Genomic DNA, 19,068 nt, shown 5'->3' with positions numbered 1-19,068 from the left:
AACTAGTATTGACATCTCTGGAATTGCATTTTGCACCTCTCCTGTTGGTCTGTGTTTGCTAAACAAGTGTTTTCCAGGTATATTTCTACAGCTCAACTAATTATGCTTTTATAAATATAATTGGAGTGATAGCAGAGCATTGAATTACCCAAGAGACATGACCACACTGGCAAAACATTACACTGATAATATCTGATGAGATATTTTGTTTATTATCTGGTCATCTCAGTAATTTCTCATGTTCAGTCACATATATATTCTAACAGCATACTGGCAGCCTAGCAGGTGAGATATTAAAGACATCCACTCCTTTTCTAATTTTACTCCAGTTCTGAGAGTCAATACATGGCTTGTATGAGCCAGTTCTTCTCCTAACAAAATATAAGTGAACCTAAAAATCTTATATGGGGTTTATTTGAAGACTACACATTTGAAGGTGCAGAGGACTGCCTGGTACACTGCAACTGTGTGAGCTCCCCTCTTTCCCCAAATGGTATTTCATTAAAGTGCTGTGAACACTAACACACCAAGTGAGTGTTCTCTGGACCCTCAGGACACTTCCTTCCCCTTGGACCAAAAAAATTTTAGAGCCTCTGCTTGGCCCTTGTTCCAAACACAAGGACATCATAAACTTCCATTTAATAGCCAGACTCTGCCATGCAGCACTGAGCCCACCTGAAATTTATTTCTCTTCAGCCATTTGCAGCTTCCTAGGTCTCTCTAGAGATGGTATTTTCTGCAGTTCTTAAAAAATGTCTCCAACCAAGGGAATGTTATGGAAACAACTTCTGATGGATTATTCATCAGTGCCATTTTGGCATGATCTGTATTGTGAAATGATGGTATGGCTAGAAATAAGTTGCTGTGTGGTCTGGGCATCCCCATTAAACCACTCTGCTGTAGGAAATGCTGTTCCCAGGAAGGCACCAAGACAGCAGCTGTTCCAGTGGCATCCATATACACTCACACACTTCCTCTGCTCCAGGGTGTGTCCCTTCCACAGGTGCAGTGGGGTCTGGGGTTTATTTAAATAATTTAAAAACTATTACATTGTACTCAGATAAAAACTGATTCTTTTCTGTAAGATTTTGATCTATATTTTCTGAATTTTTATAATCCAAGTGTAAAATTACATATTGTCCCAGTACTAGAAGGAGCTAGAGGAACTAAACTACCCCATGCAACATTGTACAGTCTTTTTTCAGTACAGCACTTTGTTTAAAAAACAAAAAATCAATTTCCAAGCTTCTGTGTACTCATCTACTTGTGGTATTGGATTGATGCACTGATGTACATTGATTACAGTTCCAGAGTGCTTGAACACCAGAACTGTATCAATACACTAAACTGAGAAGCTATATTTTACCAGTGGTAACAATTATAGCTGGCATAAACAGCACCAGGGAACTGATAATTATTATGAACAGGTTGCCAGAGGACAGTCATTGCCTTTATAGTAGAACTTAAAAAGCCATGAGGAAACAAACCCACCTCCCAAACTGCTTAAAGGCTGCTGCTTTGGCCTGTATTTATTTTTAAAATCTCTTTATTTTCTGCAGCCAAAACATCCCAAGACAGAGAATTTCTCTTGAGAGGAGCAGTGAGGCTGTTCAGTACCTGCAGCAGGAACTCAATTCTCCCAGTTAGCCTAATGATACATGTTTGAACAGGAAGGAAATGTGTCCTGATGTAAGCTACAGGTGCTTCTGCCTGCTCTTGCCAGGCAGGTAGTGTGGAGGAATGTTACCAGATGCTCTCCTGGTTGGCACATCCCTCATTTGCTCAGTGCTCCTCACAATGTCTGAACGCAATTCCATTAAGTGGATTCATATGAAAAATCATCAGATCACATAAAAACCTTAAAACCAGATGATTGCTTCAAGCTATAACTAGAGTGTGAACAAGAAACAGGTTTATTTTTGATGGCTCCCACAGTGATGAAGTCTCCCCCTCTTCCAGTTAACAATGGGGAAATAACAAACTGGTTACTGAAGATCTGCAGCCAACACCACCGTGGTGTGACACACCAGCAGCACACAGAGCTCCTTAGCCACTGCTACATGCAGTGAATGCATGAAATGTCACAACTAGGTTTTGAATACACAAATTAGAAAGGAATACGTGGTTCAAGGAGATATCTGTGCTAGGAAGCACATGGGGCTATCTGAACACAGTTGCAGTACTGGCTGACGTGCCTGAGGCAAACCCCGCGTGTATAAATGGGAATATCAAGTAGGAGTAGGAAGATTGTATTACCTCTCCTTTTGGCAGTCGTGGCACTGCCACTAGAATACTGTGTCCTTGGTACGGGGACAAGATTACAAGATGATCCCCTCTGGCATTATTATATGAATTTATAATCTATGAATTGAAATACCAGCCACAAACCAGCAGTTTGGGAAGCCTTCATCTGAAAACAAATGCTGTGACTCCTTTATCTCTCTCTTCATGATAACTGCCACAGTAATACAAATTCCAACCATCAATGGAGCAAAACATTTTCTGAAATTCAACTGTAGCTGCAGGCCAGATACCTCTCTCATCATACTATCAAGCAGGCTACAAAATACTTCTGTTTTGTTACCAGAATTGACTAATTTTGTTCAGTTTGTTATAGCATTTTTAATGTGAATAAACAAGAAGGAATATTCTTACATAAACTGTTTATTCTCTTTACAATTTAATTAACAATGGCTATTTCTAACTTACATCAGCAACTGCCTGGAACTAATTTGAATAAATGTAGCTAATAACTGCTACCAGCAGGACTGGCTCTGACATGAACTTTATAATAATATAGATGCATTGACTTTCATGGGATTTCTTGTTATTTACACCATTGCAAATGAGGTTTGAGCATCACTGGTATTAAAATCATCCAGTCAGACAAGTGCAATACATTAACTGCTTTGTACATGTAGACCCTTCAACAGGATGTCACCGAATCACCTGTGTGCAAACACTTCTGACAATGACTGCAAGTGCTACACATTCCAGCTGGAAAGTTGTTGCCAGAGGTGCTTGTTAGCTTCCATTACTAGACTATAAAAACTGGAAGGTTTTTTTGCCTTTTTTTTTTTTTTTCCAGTAACATCCTACTCAGATTTCAAGAGGTGAACCATAACTTTGTTTTTTATTTTTTAACTCAACCCATTCAGGAAAGGTGGGTTGGGAATATTCAGAAGTATCCTTAAGACCACAAGAACTGAGGCAGCGCTGATTTTTAAATCTGTGGCGGTGACAAACAACTGGTCTGAGTTTATCTCCAGACCCTAACCACCCTCAGCCAAATCTAGTTTGTTTGGCTCTTCTTTCCCAAGGCTATGTTGCAGTAATGACTTCAAGTACAAACAACTCTGCCCAGAACTGCTCTGACTCCTGCCCTGTTCAAGTGTGCCCCTTTGCTGTCTCAAAGAAGGAGCCAAATTCATAGAATCCCACTGTCACAACTAAAATAGCATTCTTTTCAAAAACTCCCCAATTCCCATGGGAGGAGACCTTCTAAAACCTTATGAGATCATTAGTATGATTATAAACACAAACTTTCTTGAGAAGAACTGAGCAAGATTTTTGATGCTTTAAAGGAACATGAAATTATTTGTGGCACAAATAAAAACCCTGAAGCTTATATCACATACTGTACCAATAATGTAGTATTATTTCTTTACCACAAAAAATGAGTCTAACTTATACAGATACCTTGGTCTTCCTAAGCATCTGAAAAATGCAACTGGAAAAGCCAAGTCTAATTCAACTCAGGTTTCAAACAAACAACAGTGTAGGCAGACCAGACACACACACACTGGTTATTTTCTCTAAATCTGAATTAATTGTTTTGTCAAATCACATCAAAACATACCACAAGAGACCACTATAACAAAATACATATTTATTCCAGCAACAGATTCAAAGAATATAAATTCAAGGTGTATTGTTAGAAAATGCTACAGTGGAAAAAATATTCTAATGCTAGCACAATACTAAAATAAAGAAAACCAAACATGAAAAAACCTAGATAAGTCTGCTCGTCTTTAATTCTCTCTGCTGAAGAAGCATAGTCACGTCCCTGTGGGAGGTAATATGATCCAAGGATATGAACATAACTTTTCTTATATCTGTAAACAAGTTAAGAACAGGAATGAAATACAACAGATGTAATTTCAGTTTAATTTTCAGCTGCTTTCTTTTGATGCTTGTAGAGGATAATAAATTCATCAGGCTTTATAAAGGGGATTGAAAATTAAGCTTGCTTTCTTATGGAGATTTGGAAACTTTAAACCTGACCTTCTCATACAGTATTTATAATCCTGGTGGTCCTGAGATGATCTTGCTGATGCCCAAAGGAAAGGCTAGTTTAAAATAGCAGTGTCACCATGTTGTTCTAAAGCTTAAAATGATATAGTGTGGTGTGTAAGTATGTATAAGCATAATGAAAAATAAAATTGGATAAAGTACCTCAAAAGCGACAGATTGCTACAAAACTTTTCAAGTTTGGAAGGGTGGACTACTTCATTGTAGCTAAAGAAACAACTCATTTAAATCCTCTCCTGTGTTGAACAGTGAAATAAAACCTGCTTGTGTTGTTGCAGGGAATCTTGCAAAAAATGACTTAGAAACCTGTATGAGCGTACATGCAAGTGGGATTATCAACCTTCCCAAACATTTGAGAAATCAGAAACAACAGTCCTGCAGTCACTGTACGCTCATGACTTCAAGGTCATCAATCTCTTCACTGAAGATCATCAAGCACTAAATCATTAGGAGATTAAAACCTTTCCATGCTACTTTATCCTGTAGGCAAAAATTACACTAAACATCACAGTTAAATCTCATTGAAAGGAGAACAACACATGACACACACACACAGAGAAAAACAGCAGCAAACAAGCTCCTGTAACTCCACATAATCATCACATAAAACTGCCCTAATTTAATCCCTGCTGCAAACAGTTCCACTAGTCCATGATCAATAGGGACAAGTCACAACAACGTGTGGCTGCTTCCCCTGCCCTGTCAGCAGCAACAGGGGAACAAAGGAAACCTCCCCATCTCGCACCTACAGCACCCAGAGAAACTACCGGGCTGCCATTTCTGCCACGCTCGGCTTTTATTGTTCAATTGCTTGCTCACAGTATTTTCCTTTGCATTCCTCAAAGCACTGTTACTGAAACAGATGAAATTTACATGTATTCATTAAAACACTAACACAAGGAAATAGGGAAACCTACAATAATATACAACAGTTAATTGTATAGAAGCATTGGGCACATCCCTTCACTCTTGCTTAAATTGTTCCTTAATGTTGCAATGCTTCCTCAAACCCAACACATTGCCAGGATTTTCTTACTGGTAAAACCTTCTCAAACTTATTTGTTTACATGCACTACATAGAGAAAATAAGCCACTCCACACCCTTGGTTTATGACCTGGTTAAACCTCAGTCCAAGGAACTCTGAACTACTCAACCACAAAAGACCTTAACAGTCATTTTTTCTGGCACTCTTTTCAAGCTCAGCTGTTCTTCACTATTAACATCAACTGGAAATTTTGTCCCTATGTCTCAAAAGATTAGATGATCTTTGAAAATAAAGCAATTCTTAACCTGAAATCATAGACTTGATAGAAGAAATATTTTAAAAAGCGATTGCATATTTTGTGCAAAATGGAAACTTTAATATGAGAAGCTTAAGAAATCTAATAACAGCCCTTAATGCAATCTTATTTGTACTATTTGTGTTGCTCCTTACAAGTCACTTCTTAAGTGAATGCAGATAACATCAGGCAGATTGTTTCCAGATTTCCAGAAGGCAGAATTGTCACAGGACTGACACATCCAGCATTGTCACGGGCAGACTGGAACAGCAGCACCGAATGACAGCTTGAAAAATTTCTTAAAAATGCCTTGGCCTAGTTGCTGCTGCTGAATCACTGCCACTGGTGCTGGTGTGAAGGGAAGAAAGGCATGCACTGGTGTGGCAGCTGGTTTACACATCTATTCAGTAACCATGATGTGACCTGTGACAGGTAGAGGTGATTATCAAAGGGCCTCTACACACTTAGGAGCAATAGCATTCCTGTCTTTCATCTTAGGCTTTTGGGAAATCTTTCTTTTCCTTTGAATTTATCAGGTTTATGGGGCATTTTTAGTGAAAAGTTATTATAACAGCGTACCTTCCGTAGTCTCACCTTAAGGAAACAGCTAGAACTGCATGACAAGCAGCTGGCCTCAGTTAACTGAGAACTTATGATGTGTGACTTTTTAGGAACAGCTCTAGTCCAAGCAGGCCCTCTGGAAGCACCACCTTGGCCCCTGGCACTTGTGACAGGTGACTCTTTGATCATACTCCAAAACTGATCTGAGAGATCAGCTAATTAAAACCCTGGTAGCTAACACCAGGCACCAGCTCTGCTTTGAAGGCAGACACAAAACAAGCAATGAGGTGATGTGAGAAAGGAACATCTGGAATGAGAGCTACCACAGATAAAGCCACAATCTGAAATCAGGTTTTGATCAACACCAAAGCTCTCTTCCTATGTTAGATGTACCCAAATTACTTCATCTGATACTCTGACAATATGCTAAGAGCCTACATAAAAAGTGAACTCCCATCTTTATGACAGAATATTCTCTCAGTCTTTAACAAGGTTTAAACAAATACGCAAACAATCTTTTTTAAAGAAACATAAAAACAAAATATTTACCACTGAAATCTTTGTTTTTACTCTTTCCTAAAAATATATCAGGGATTAAAAGTATTGCATGGCATTATGTGACAGCTCCATGCCCCAGGAGGCCACCACAAGAAAGAAATATTGGCCTCTTATTCTTTTCTTCTGAAAGTCTTTGCTTGCTGAAAGAGCAGTTTACAGGAAAAATGTTCTTGATGTTCTCCATTAAATCTACTCAGTTCCTTAACAGCCTGCTGTTCCTTAACAGCCTGCTGTTATTAGTTAGTTTAGAAATACCTTTTCTGCCTCTTTATATGGCTTTGTGCACCTGTGTATCTGTATTGTAATGAAAGCAGCCTGTGAAAACTTTTGTACAGCATCATCCATAAGAGCATTCAGAGATCTTTTACCCTTTCTGAAACAACCTCCTTCACAAAGAATGCTACATGTATAAAGGTGAAATGAAATCCATTACTTCTAGCAAACTAATATTTCATATTTAAATTATGTCACATATTTCACTTTCACTGAATGGTGAACTCATTATTTTGAACTCAGACTGTATAATCTAAGCCCTGGTCAACAAATTAAGTCATCAATTCATGTGAAATTCTGAATGCTCAGGAAAATTACAGAGGCTGGGGTTTTAATGCAGAATTTTCTTTTAATATACTTTAAAGCTTCCCTTGTGCCTGTGATGGACTTGTATTGCCATTCACCTGCTTGCCTTTTATTTTAGGATCCTAGAAAACAGAATTTCATTTCCTCTGCAGATGTCACAGATTATTTTTATGCACCCAGCACACTAAAATACTTGAGAAACATTTAATAAAAGTTATTTACTTTCCTGGAAACATTAGGGAGTTACTGTTTTCTAAAACCCCTTTCAAACTCAAATCTGGTCCTGAATTTAAATCCCTACACAGAGAGGAGGGCAGCCTCACCTTTTTAAAAGTTAGCTTGAAGAGTATCCTATTGGGATGAAGAATTACTCTAGCTGGGACATGATTTCAGAAGATCTGAAAATCTGTTTTTCAGATATTAATTTTCAAGTTTTCTCTACTTCCATTTCACTGAAGACTAAAACAGGCTGTTCAACATCCTTTCCATTAATGTCTCAGAAAATGGAGTGGACAAGATATCAGATAAATAATGTTGTCAATCACCATATTCTAACAAAAGAGTCTGGTGCAAATTCTTCTGACATTTTCTCTAAAATCTCTATTAAGTCATTCAGTATTTCTTGTTTAAGAAATTACTTCTAATACACAAGTTCTAAGAAAGTTTTTCTTCCTTTCCAGAACTAATGTGAAGCAACAAGGTTCTGGTCCAAACACTGAGTTTCTTCATGGCACTACACAGCATTAATGAAGTGCTCCTCAAACTGATTACATCTGTAAGTTAATGACCTGCCATTATCACACTGAGAGAACTCATCAGTACTGCTCACATCCTTAAATATGTGCATATCTTTGCTAAACCTTAACAGAGGCAAAAATCATTCACCATTATCTAGTTGCATGATTGGGTTTGAAAATAGGAAATATTAAATGATTAAAATGACACAATTAAAATTACCAAATGCACAAAACAGCCATTGAAGTATTAAAAAAACACAGCCCTCTTTAAAGTTACATAATATTTGCCACTCAAAAATAAATCATGACTCATATTTTCTTTTTCAAATGCTTTATAGTTGGCCCTAATCCTGAAGACATCTCCTTCTAACCAGTGTATCAGGAATGCCATTGTAGTCTCACACACACTGTATTGGGGAAGACACTTTTGAAAAGAGCCCAGTGATTTTCCAGCTCCACCTGCCTTCCATCCATGCTGCTCCCCTCAGGCTGCAGGAAGACAACCCAAGGTGCCCAGCAGCACATGAAACCATCTCAGCCATCACACACTGACCCTTGTGGCACGCTCAGACACACTCCTGCATCCTTCACAGGGCATCCTGAGGCTGCACCTGGGGGCCACGCCGCCAAAGTAGCTGCTGGACGGGCAGCACATCTGTCCTGAAAGCAGCTTCAGGGCACCCTACAAAATTGAGCCTGAAAAAGAACCAGCATGAGTCCTCGCAATAGTAACAGTAACCCCATGAGAACTCACTGCTTGAGCATTTAAGAAATGCTCCTCCTCAGCTAAAACTTTTATTTTTTTTTCTCACCAAAGTAATCCCTAGACCTGAGTTTAAATTCCTAGTAACATATTACTGGGGGAGGCAAGGGGGAAATAAACATGAAAAAAAAAGGTATGGTCCTGGTAATGCATATTCATTAGCTACCTTTTGCAGGGAAACTTCTCCCCAAGGTGATTCAAGATCTTGGGAGTGTAATGTCCCAAATGAAAATACTTCTTCCACCCTCTAAATATTTAACCTGCATGATAACATTTATTTACATAATATACTTAATTAGAAAAACGTCCTTGGAATTATTACCTTGGATTCAAGGATGTCTGTAGCTTTTTAGTAGCTATCACGCATTTTAAAGCGGAATAAATTTCATGGCACATACCAGCTGAGCTGGACTAAACTGACTACTTTTTAATGTGCTCACATAGTTTAAAGGGACAAGAGACAGAATATTAGCTGTATTGGTCTAATATGCTCATAATTAATGTTTGAAAACAGTTCTTTAGAATTATTACCTTTACTGATGCCCCATCCCTGGAGGTGTTCAAGGCCAGGTTGGATAGGGCTTTGAAACAACCTGGTCTAGTGGAGGATGTCCCAGCCCATGGTAGGGGGATTGAAACTGGATGATCTTTAAGGTCCTTCCAACTCATTCTACAATTCTATTTGGAATCACCCACATGTCTAATTCGTTTATATTATGCACACACATTGTTTTGGGAATCCTTACAACCTATTCAACTCAAAAATAACTATAAACAAAGTCATGCAAGATGTTTCCTGTTTTCATGCAACTCTAAATCCTTATTTTTACATGAATGGTTTTTTCCCCCCTATTTTACTGATGCTCAACTTTATTTTTTAGAATAAACTCCCAGGCGCTTTGCAGGCAACACAGCCCGCCCATCCAAAACATGCCCTGCAGTAAAACTTTGGCAGACTCCTGAGGTTAATCACGGCTGGCCTTCAGGCCGGCTCATGGCTCTTTTCCCCGGAGCAGCAGCAGCCCGGAGCCAGCCCCGCACAGGCAGGGGAACATCCCCGCAGGCCCTGACCGCACCCCGGCCCGCGGGGCTCGGCTGCCCGGACAGCCCAGGCCCGGAGCGGCTCCTCCCCGGGCCCCCGCCCGCCGGCACCTCGGCATTCAGTGTCGCTTATCGTGAGGGGTCAGCTATTTATATTTATAGCTCAGGGCTTGTTTCTTTCCCAGTGGCATTTGGAGGCCCGGGGGGTGTGTGCGGCACACGGCTCCCGCCCGGGCACGTTCGCGTCCCGCCGCTGGCTGTGGGAGAGCGACGGGGACCGGGGAGAGGGAGCGGGGAGGGAGAGAAGCGGCAGGAGCAAGGAGCGGCAGCTGAAGGAAAGAGCGCTGGAGGGAGGAAAGGCGGAGCAGCGGGGACAGAGGGGACCCGCACGGGCCGAGAGGAAGCGGGGGAAAGCGGGAGCCGCAGGAAACGCAGGGTGGGGAAGCGCCGAGGGAGCGGCTGAAGGAGCCGGCTCGGCACCCACCTGGCACCGGCACACAATATCCGACTCGGTGGCCAGCAGGTCGACCACCTTGCCCTTGCCTTCGTCCCCCCACTGCGCCCCCAGCACCACCGTCACTTTGTTACCGCCCGGCTCGCTGCGCGCCCGCTTCAGCCCGCCGGCGGCGGGGTGACCGCTGCGGTCGTTGGACGCCCGGGTGCCCGACATGCTGGCTGGGAGGGTGGCTGTGGCCGCAGCAGCCGCCGCCTCACGCTGCCTCGCTCCCCGCCGCCGCCGAGCCCTGCGCGCTGCCCGCGCCGCGCCGCCGCCGCCGCCCGCATTTAAGGGCGCCGCCAACGCCGCCCGCCCCGCGCCGCGCTGACGTGCGGGGCCGCTGCCCCTCGGGCTCGGCCTCGGCCGCGTGCCCGGCCGCGCTCGCACGCACGGTCCAGACACACCGACACACAGACACACACACAGACACACACACGCTCTCACAGCACCTCTCACACTCACAGTCCCCTCACACACACACCACACGCTGTACTCACAGACACAGTCCCCTTACATGTGCTCACGGAGCACCCCACACAAGCACGGTCCCCTCGCATTCACGGTCCCCTTGCACACAGGCACAACTGACGGAGGCGGTGGAACTGTGAGGAATACACGGCCCCAGGGCACGCGTGCAATGGGCGCCTCAGAGGGATGCAGGCAGGCCCTTGTCACCCTCAGGGAGACACATGGGTCTGAGATGAGCCTGTGGTAGGGACAGACAGATGGACAGACATCAGTCTGTGAGGCTCTCTCATGCAGGGATCTGTGTGTCACTGACGGGGCTGCATGGCAGAGTCACAGCACATGGGTGGGTTCAAGGCATGTGGCTGTCACAGCAGCCTGAGGCCTGTGGGGCTGTGTCACGCGGATGTACGGACACGTGTCATCCTGAGGTGCATGACTGTCACAGACTGTGACACTCACAAGCACTGACACTGTTACTGAGGTGTCGGGGCCTTGGGCACAGGAGCTGTTGTCCTTGTGACACACACACACACACACAGTCCTGAGGTGCATGACCCTGTGACACAGACAGACAGACAGACAGGCAGACAGGCAGGCACTGCCCCGAGGAGCACAGGCTGCTGTCACTGCAAGACGGATGCTGCCCTGAGGCATTTGGGGCTGTTGCTGTCAGACATGTGGGTAATTGCACCCTCAGAGAATCCTGGCATGCGCACAGGTACTCTCAGGGTACCCTGTGGTACGTGACAATCGGAAGGAAAGGGACAGGCGCACAAGCTGCTCCAGCGCACAGGGATCATGAGACACAAACATCCACCCGCTGGCCTGAGAAACGCAGGCAGGCGCACTCTGAGTTTGACTGACACACACGTTAGCCTAAAATACATGTGACTGTTGTTACTGCACTGGCACTTACCCTGTTGTCAGGCACATACATAGTCTGTTCTATGGCCTGAGACACTCGAGACTATTTTGGCGAGGCACACATGCACACCCACACATGCGCTCACACACTGACCCAAAAAAACCCCCACAGGGCCCTCCGTTTGAGACAGATAAACAAGGAAGGCATGTGGAGCTGTGTCACAAGGACAGATTTAAGCACCCAGTTCTCTGTTGTGACAGGCGAACAGACCATGCCTGTCACCTATAATCCCTTCCCCATACACGATCACAGGCTAGGTTTGGCTTTTTCTGCAGCACATGCACTGTAGCTCCAGGCATGTTGGCACAGTGTCCTTTATAAGAGTGAGTTGAAATGTGTAAGGTTAACAGACTAGACTGAGGTACATACACCGGTGTTGGTGTGAGGTGTATAAATACATGTATGTACCAGCACACATGCATGGAGACAAAACAGCAGAACACACCAGGCTGCAGCTTCAGTGCAGGGGGAACTGCACCAGCTGCTGCTTCCATGCTCCTCCTGGCAATTGCGTGCGTGTGATCCCTACCAAGAGAGCAAGGGACAGAAATTCAGCATTTTCCAGTGACACGCTCCCTCTCTTACACTCTGACTCAGATGAGATGCTGTGATATTTATGAGATTACACAAGCACATAGTTTGTGCAGTGGTAAAAAATGCAGAAGGGTAGCTCCACAACCTATTACTCTGGCAGAAGGATGAAAAGAAACTATTGGAATACTCTAATGAACTCCTGAGAAATAAAAATATCCAGCGTGTACAGTCCACTTAAAACATGCATATTTTTGCCTTGTATATGTCCATGTAAATTTCTACCCGTTCCTATAGACATACATGGATGTGTTTATGAATGTGCGTGTATAGGTCATAATCCAGACTCCAGCTCCTTGTAGGGATTCATGATGGCAAAAGGAGGAGACAATTGCTTTACTTCAATTTTCCCATTTGCAGTGATTCTTCTATGAAAGAGAGGTAGAGAAAATTTAACACTCTGTATGCTTCAGCTGAGTATAGCAAGAAACAGTGGAGGTAATAAATATGGAAGACAGGAAGGGAGATCCTGATGTTTGAGCCTAGTTCTCTGGCTTCTGCAATCAGTGAAATCATACAGCACCTCGCTGTTCCTACTGAATAAGTTCCAGAGCTGTTCTAGTTAGAAACCTCTGCTAATTTCCAGCCTTCTGGCTGATTTATATCCACATGTTCTATGCTGATGTTGCCATTTAATTTAAATACTTCTTCCTTTCCCTTCCCTGTATGTTTATTTATAGACATAATTACACCCAGTCTCCAGCTTTGTTTTGTTCAGCAGAAAATCAAGAATTTTTTTGCTCTTCTCTCAAGGCAGACTCTCAAACTGCTGATCATTCTCACCTGCCAGCCCTGCACCTGTTCTGATTTTTGCTCATGTTTCCTGAATATGGGCAGAGAGAATTGTACACTGTGGTCCATGTCAAGTTCCCTGTTACCTTCTACCAGGCAATTAGTCTTCGATTTTCACGTGGAAACATCTCACCTAAGATATTCCTGGACCTGCCAAGTTTCACATACGTGGTGAGAGTCAGCTCCTTTCTCACACCTCACTGCAGGGCTGGTATCTCACACACTGAAATTCCGCTGACTCTTTCTGCCATTCACACTTCACATGCACAATTCAGCTGCTTGGCATTTCATGCATATATTCACAGCCAGATGCCACATGTGATCTATTGTGGCCTGATGACACTCCAGCTTGGGCTTTGGAATTTTGTATTATAGAATTTTAACCTTTATTTTTATCCTGAACATTATTTCGGTTTGAAGGATGTGTGGTGGGCTGACCTTGACTGGAGCCAGTTGCCCCCTGAGCTACTCTATTACTCCCCTCCTCAGCAGAATGAGGGCAGAGAAAATAAGATGATAAAACCCCTCATGGGTCAAAGTAAAGGCAGTTTTCTGAAGCAAAAACAAGAGTCATGTGCACACAAGCAAAGGAAAAACCAAAAAGATGTAATTGTCTACTTTCCCTCAGCAAACTGTGTTTGACCACTTCCTGGGATGCAGGGCTTCAGCACATTTAGTGGTTGCTCTGGAAGACAAATGGCATAAATAATAAATGGCCCCCTTCCTCCTTTCTCTTTGCTTTACCTGAGTAGAGTCTTTGATCAGTTTGGGTCAGCTGTCCTGGTTATGTTCCCTCCCACAGCCTACTTGTGAAGGGAGGAATGTTGGAGAGATGATGATGTGTGAGCATCACTCAGCAGTAGCCAAAACACTGATGTGTTATCAACACCCAGCTACCATTGCAAAGCACAGCTCTAGGAGGGCTGCTATGGGAAAAATTAATTCCATCTCAGCCAGACCAAATACAGGAATTAGTTACTGTGAATTCTTTTAAGACATTTGGTTCCTTCAGTCTAATATACACCACAACTCCTTGAGCACAGGCTTTACTCTTTGGGCTTCTTGCCCTGGTACCTGGCAGTCTAAAGCTGCCCAACATGAGACCACTTGAGCTTGAACTTGTTCCATCTCACGTGGGAACACCCAGCACTGGCCATTTTCTCTTCCCAGTCACACAGTGACAGCTTGTGGAACTCATCTAAAAATTTCTGCACTGGTCTGTCATTCCCTTAAACATATGCAGCCAGTCTGATCCTGCTGAGGAACAGAAATTATTGCTAATGACTTTTCTTTAGCTGCCTTTGTAATTGTTCTCAGCCCATACTCTGCACTACATTGAGTATCTTAATGAAGTCCATGTCTACTGCATTTCATCTGGCTTGATAGCTGTCAAAGGGAGCCAGTGCCAGAGTGATCTGGTTTGGCTTTTGCTCTTCCATTTTGGAGTTTACCTCGGTTTCATTCACCTCCAGGCTTTATTTTCTTTAAAGTTTCCTCTAAAGCTTCCCTTACCATTCTGGCATGTTTTGTAGGGTTTTTTGCAACTTAATAACAAAATAATTTTGTCCATAAAGTAATAAAACCTGTGCCATCTCATTATGGAATATTGTGTTTATGACTCTTTTTACAATTTGAAAACAGGAGCCCCAAGGACAGTGAAATGTAGTACCATCACTTAGTTCCCTCACTGATTCTCCTCTAATTCTCCTCAAAACGGATGACTTGCAAGTCAGCTCCACACAGAATACAAAAACATCCTTTGATTCAAAAATACATATTCCTGGTGGTGTTCCTCTGCAGAAGCTGTTTACAGCTACATTTTGGAGTCAGAGAGGATGTTGGTGCTCTATTTATTATTGTTTTTATGGCATTTAACATTGCCCTTCTTGCATGTTTGGTTTTTTTCCTCTCTTTATGGTACTCTATACCTAGTAGTATAGAACTCAAATGTTTTTCCAGATTAATGTTATTGCTGTTCTTGCATTTGGTTGGGTTTTAGTTACGGTCTGTTTTTTTTAAAAGCAAATCATCCTGATGTGACCACATGTAAATTGGCTGCTTAAGGACAGACTCCAGTCTTTTTGACAGGAGATGACACACTTTTGTGCTGTTTGGTTATGAATACATTTATAACTTTAATATATCTTCCAAAAAGGTACATTCACATTCACTGTCCTTCTGAGATGGCCATAAACTCCAGTTTTATTTTCTTTCTTGTGCCACCAATGCCAAACCTTCTGTTTCTATAAACTGTTTTACTGGTCACTTTGAAAGCAAACTAATCAACCAGGGGAACACTTCTTATTATTAAAATTCAAATGATTTAACTAATCACAGAAATAATACCAAGCAGGTTAATTACCTGAAGTGAGAGACCAAGTGCCACACTTTTAACACCAGGATAGAAGGAAACTTAAGTCCACTGAAATCGATTGATTTAAATGCATTTTGGTGTGTGAGATGGAAAAAACAAACAGTTCTCCAAGGTTGATTTTGCTCAGTTAAAAGCAAATGTTTGACTTTTAAATTGAGTAAGATATTAACAGTGAGGTCATGTAGAGTGCCATGAGACTTGTAAGGGCCACAGGAAGGCAGCAGCCTTGTCCCCTGTGAGTCACCTGGTGCTGGGTGCTGATAAAGAAGGGAATGAACTGGTAATAATCAGAATTGGTTAATAATCAGAATCTCAATAATCAGAATTGGTGTCTCTGTTCCTCAGAGCTCCTCCATCAGAACCAGTTCACCTGGCAACACTTGACCTTTGCAAATTCACAGGAAAAACATCAAGCATTTGCCTTCTCATATGAAAAAATGCAGTGCTTTTTAGTTCTGGGTGACTAATGATAGCAAAATACGTGCACATGATTAAAGCAATGCACTTTGGATTTACTTCAGAATAAATTAACCCAAACTATACTGCTTCTTTTCAGAATTGCACTTTTACCAAACACCTGTTTGTTCACATCCCTGATAAAAATAGTAAAATGGTGCAAGAGCACATGAAGATCTATACTTGGAGAGTAATAAAGAGGTAATTAATTAGATAAAGTATATATCAAATCAGAAAGGCAGTATTTGTGGTTCCACTTTATCTTCCATTTCCATGAAAGACTTGAAGCATGCAAAAAAAGTGTATTGAATGTGCAGGTGAATGAAAGTGAAAGCAAAAAGTATCATGCTGGAGAACAAAATGCCTCTGTGAAAAAGGGTCAAAATGTTAACATGGTTGCAGAAGAAGTCAAATATCTTGCTGAGATGGAAGAACAACCGGTAAAATGCAGGCAGGCATCCTTTCACTGTCCTGAGCCTTGCTGAAGATCCAGCACTCCACAGTGGAGAAGATGAGATCCAGTTGAAAAAAATCAGGAAGAGATCCCCAAGTGCATGAACACAGGTGTGGAAAATCCTGAGATGCAAATGCTAGCAAAGCCCTGGGCTGAAAAGCTCTTAGTCCAGTAAAAAGGAGACCACAGGTGACATGATAACAGCCTGCAAATATGTAAAGCCTGCTGCAAATTACAGGGGAGTGGTAAAGTGTTTTCTCTGTGGTGTGTAGGGTGAAATGAAAAGTGTTTGCATGTTTTATTAGATTAACAAACTAATCTGATAAGAATGGACAGGTGTGTAAAGCTTTAGTAAGCTTGAAACAAAAGCTGTGAATAAGACCATCTTTGCTCCAACACTACTCATAAGGATCAAATTTGAGCAAAGACAGACTTCTGGATTGCTGTTGTCCTTGGGTGTTTTTGAGAAGAATTTAGGCAGAAATGATTCAACATGAATTGATTTGAGTTAGACCAACTTTTCTAACTGTCTATGTCCCAGAGGTGTAGGTATTTTCTGAAGACTTTGGCCCAAACTTTCCAAAGGTACATTAGAGGTACACCTGTTTAGATGCCCAGGTCAAACAGTTAAGCAACATTTAAGGAGTTATTTAGCTGCCACCTAAACCTGCCATCACTTCCATGTCTGTGAGCGTGCTCCCCATTCAGCCATAAGCTCTCTAACCAGGTGGCTTTGCTACCAAATCCCTCCCTCATGAACACTGAATGTATAAACCACAGCAAATACCCCACAAAATTGTATTTGGGCTGTCTCTCCCGATTGCCTGAGGATTTAAGGGTTTCAGGTGGGATGTGACAGACAATGCTGCTTTAGATCTCTTTTTGCTGACTAGAAATGTGAACATTATTTTAGTCTCTGGCATCCTAGACTGAAACCTTGAATAGGTGAATGATTTGGGTTGGAAGGGCCCTTAGAGATCACCTCATTCCAACCCCTCTACCATGAGCAGGAACACCTGCCAGACCAGGTTGCTCCAAGCCCCATCCTGCCTGGCCTTGAACACTCCCAAGGACTGGACATCCACAACTTCTTTCTCTGCCCAACAAATAATCAAGCTGATACCAAAACCAGAGGTTTCTTCATGTCGTTTCAGCTATTTGAGTAAATATTACACACAGAAATAAGATTTCATAAAGCCTGTTGAAAGATTTAAAGACACATTTCAATGAAATGAGCTCAACTTGAATCTTTCCAGTCAATAAAGAGGTGGAGATTATGCAGGGGGATGTATATTTAAAAAGAGATTAAAGGAGCATTGCAATTGGTTATGCTCATTTTTGCCTGTGAGAGCATGGCCTGAAGTCTGCCAGGCTCTTGGTAAAAAAACTGTGGCAAACTCATTGAACTCTGGGGTACAGGGTGGTACCCAAGAGGGTACAAGATTACAGGTACAGGGTCAAGATTTTTTATTTTTTTAATAGAATTTTTGCAGTTTTCTAGCTCTCACAGGGAATGGGTTTAACTGCTCAGCAGTTTTATTTTGTAGATACAATTAAGAAGCTTTTTTTTCCTCGTTTATTCACCATCGTTTTGGAGATTAAAGTCCCGATAATCTGGCCTATCATGTGCACTTAAAAATAAATAAAATAAAAATACCATTACTGTATTCACTATCAGCACAAGAAAAGCACTTGCTCAGGATCTCACTTGCTAGTAGGTGATTTAAATCTGCGACTAATAAGCCTCACAAATTCAGGTACTTTTGTTTAGCTCTGTTTACTAAAATGAAGATATATAAAAGTAAAATACATCCTGGATTACAAACACATACTAGAATACAATGCAGTTGTAAGTAAACTCTGCACTGAAAGTTGTGCTTATCCTTCATATACAGTTTCTAAATCATTATTACATGCTTTATAAAAGCCAAAGCAAACAATAGAACAGTGACCCAGTAAGACTTTAGCAGCACAATATCAGCTGATTACCCCAGCTCTTGGAGACTAGATGCTTTTACTATTGCAAGAGCAATTTGTGTTGGTGACATTTTATCATGTATCAGCTTGTTACTTACAGCCAAACAACTAAGTCCTGTGTAAAAGCAGACAATAAGAATTTTGCTAGAGGAAAGCTCTTGTATTTGACCCTGCATATATGAATATATGGAATTGAGTTAGGAATCTGCTTTTGCAGTTGCTTTCTATGTGTAATGATAGCAGTTATGTTGTAGAACTTCTGTACCGTTCATCAAAAATTTACCTCCTCTTTATCTTTTAACAACATTTCATTTTCTGCTGCAGTTACAGTATTATAGTGGCATATGTAAATTCTCACCAGGTATTTAAATTAATATTCCCATATTTTGTTCTTAAGTGTTCTTCTTCTGTTGCTTACTCTGGTCATTAGCTCTATCCCCAAAATTCCATTAGAAGCAGCTAATTTTTCCACTTGGTAAGTAGCTAAAGAAATCTCCTGCTATATTGTATATATGTTACTGCAAGAGAAATAACATGTTATTTTTCTTAAAATAGCATATATAATATAGTCCTTGCAATTATCTGATAGAATTGTGTAGAAGAATTTAAATGCCAAGTAATGAAAGCTGCTGCAACAGAAGCTGAAGGAAATAAAGCAGGGGAGTTGCTTAAATCACTAAGAAGCATGGGGGGGGGGGGAATCA

The 19,068-nt window shown here is 41.9% G+C and overlaps 1 protein-coding gene across 1 annotated transcript in view; it reads right to left on the bottom strand.

The window, feature by feature from the left end:
• ADSS1 (adenylosuccinate synthase 1) overlaps positions 1-10,559 on the bottom strand; it is a 28,373-nt gene extending 17,814 nt beyond the window's left edge. The window contains exon 1 of the mRNA XM_059475419.1: positions 10,316-10,559. Coding sequence (XP_059331402.1) covers positions 10,316-10,501 — 186 coding nt within the window. The 5' untranslated portion in view covers positions 10,502-10,559. The remainder of the gene's footprint in view (positions 1-10,315) is intronic.
• Between the last annotated feature and the right edge of the window lie 8,509 nt (positions 10,560-19,068).

This window comes from Ammospiza nelsoni, chromosome 6 (assembly GCF_027579445.1).
Source record: "Ammospiza nelsoni isolate bAmmNel1 chromosome 6, bAmmNel1.pri, whole genome shotgun sequence".
In the NCBI taxonomy this organism is placed as follows: Eukaryota; Metazoa; Chordata; class Aves; order Passeriformes; family Passerellidae; genus Ammospiza; species Ammospiza nelsoni.
This window is presented reverse-complemented; position numbering and strand designations above follow the sequence as displayed.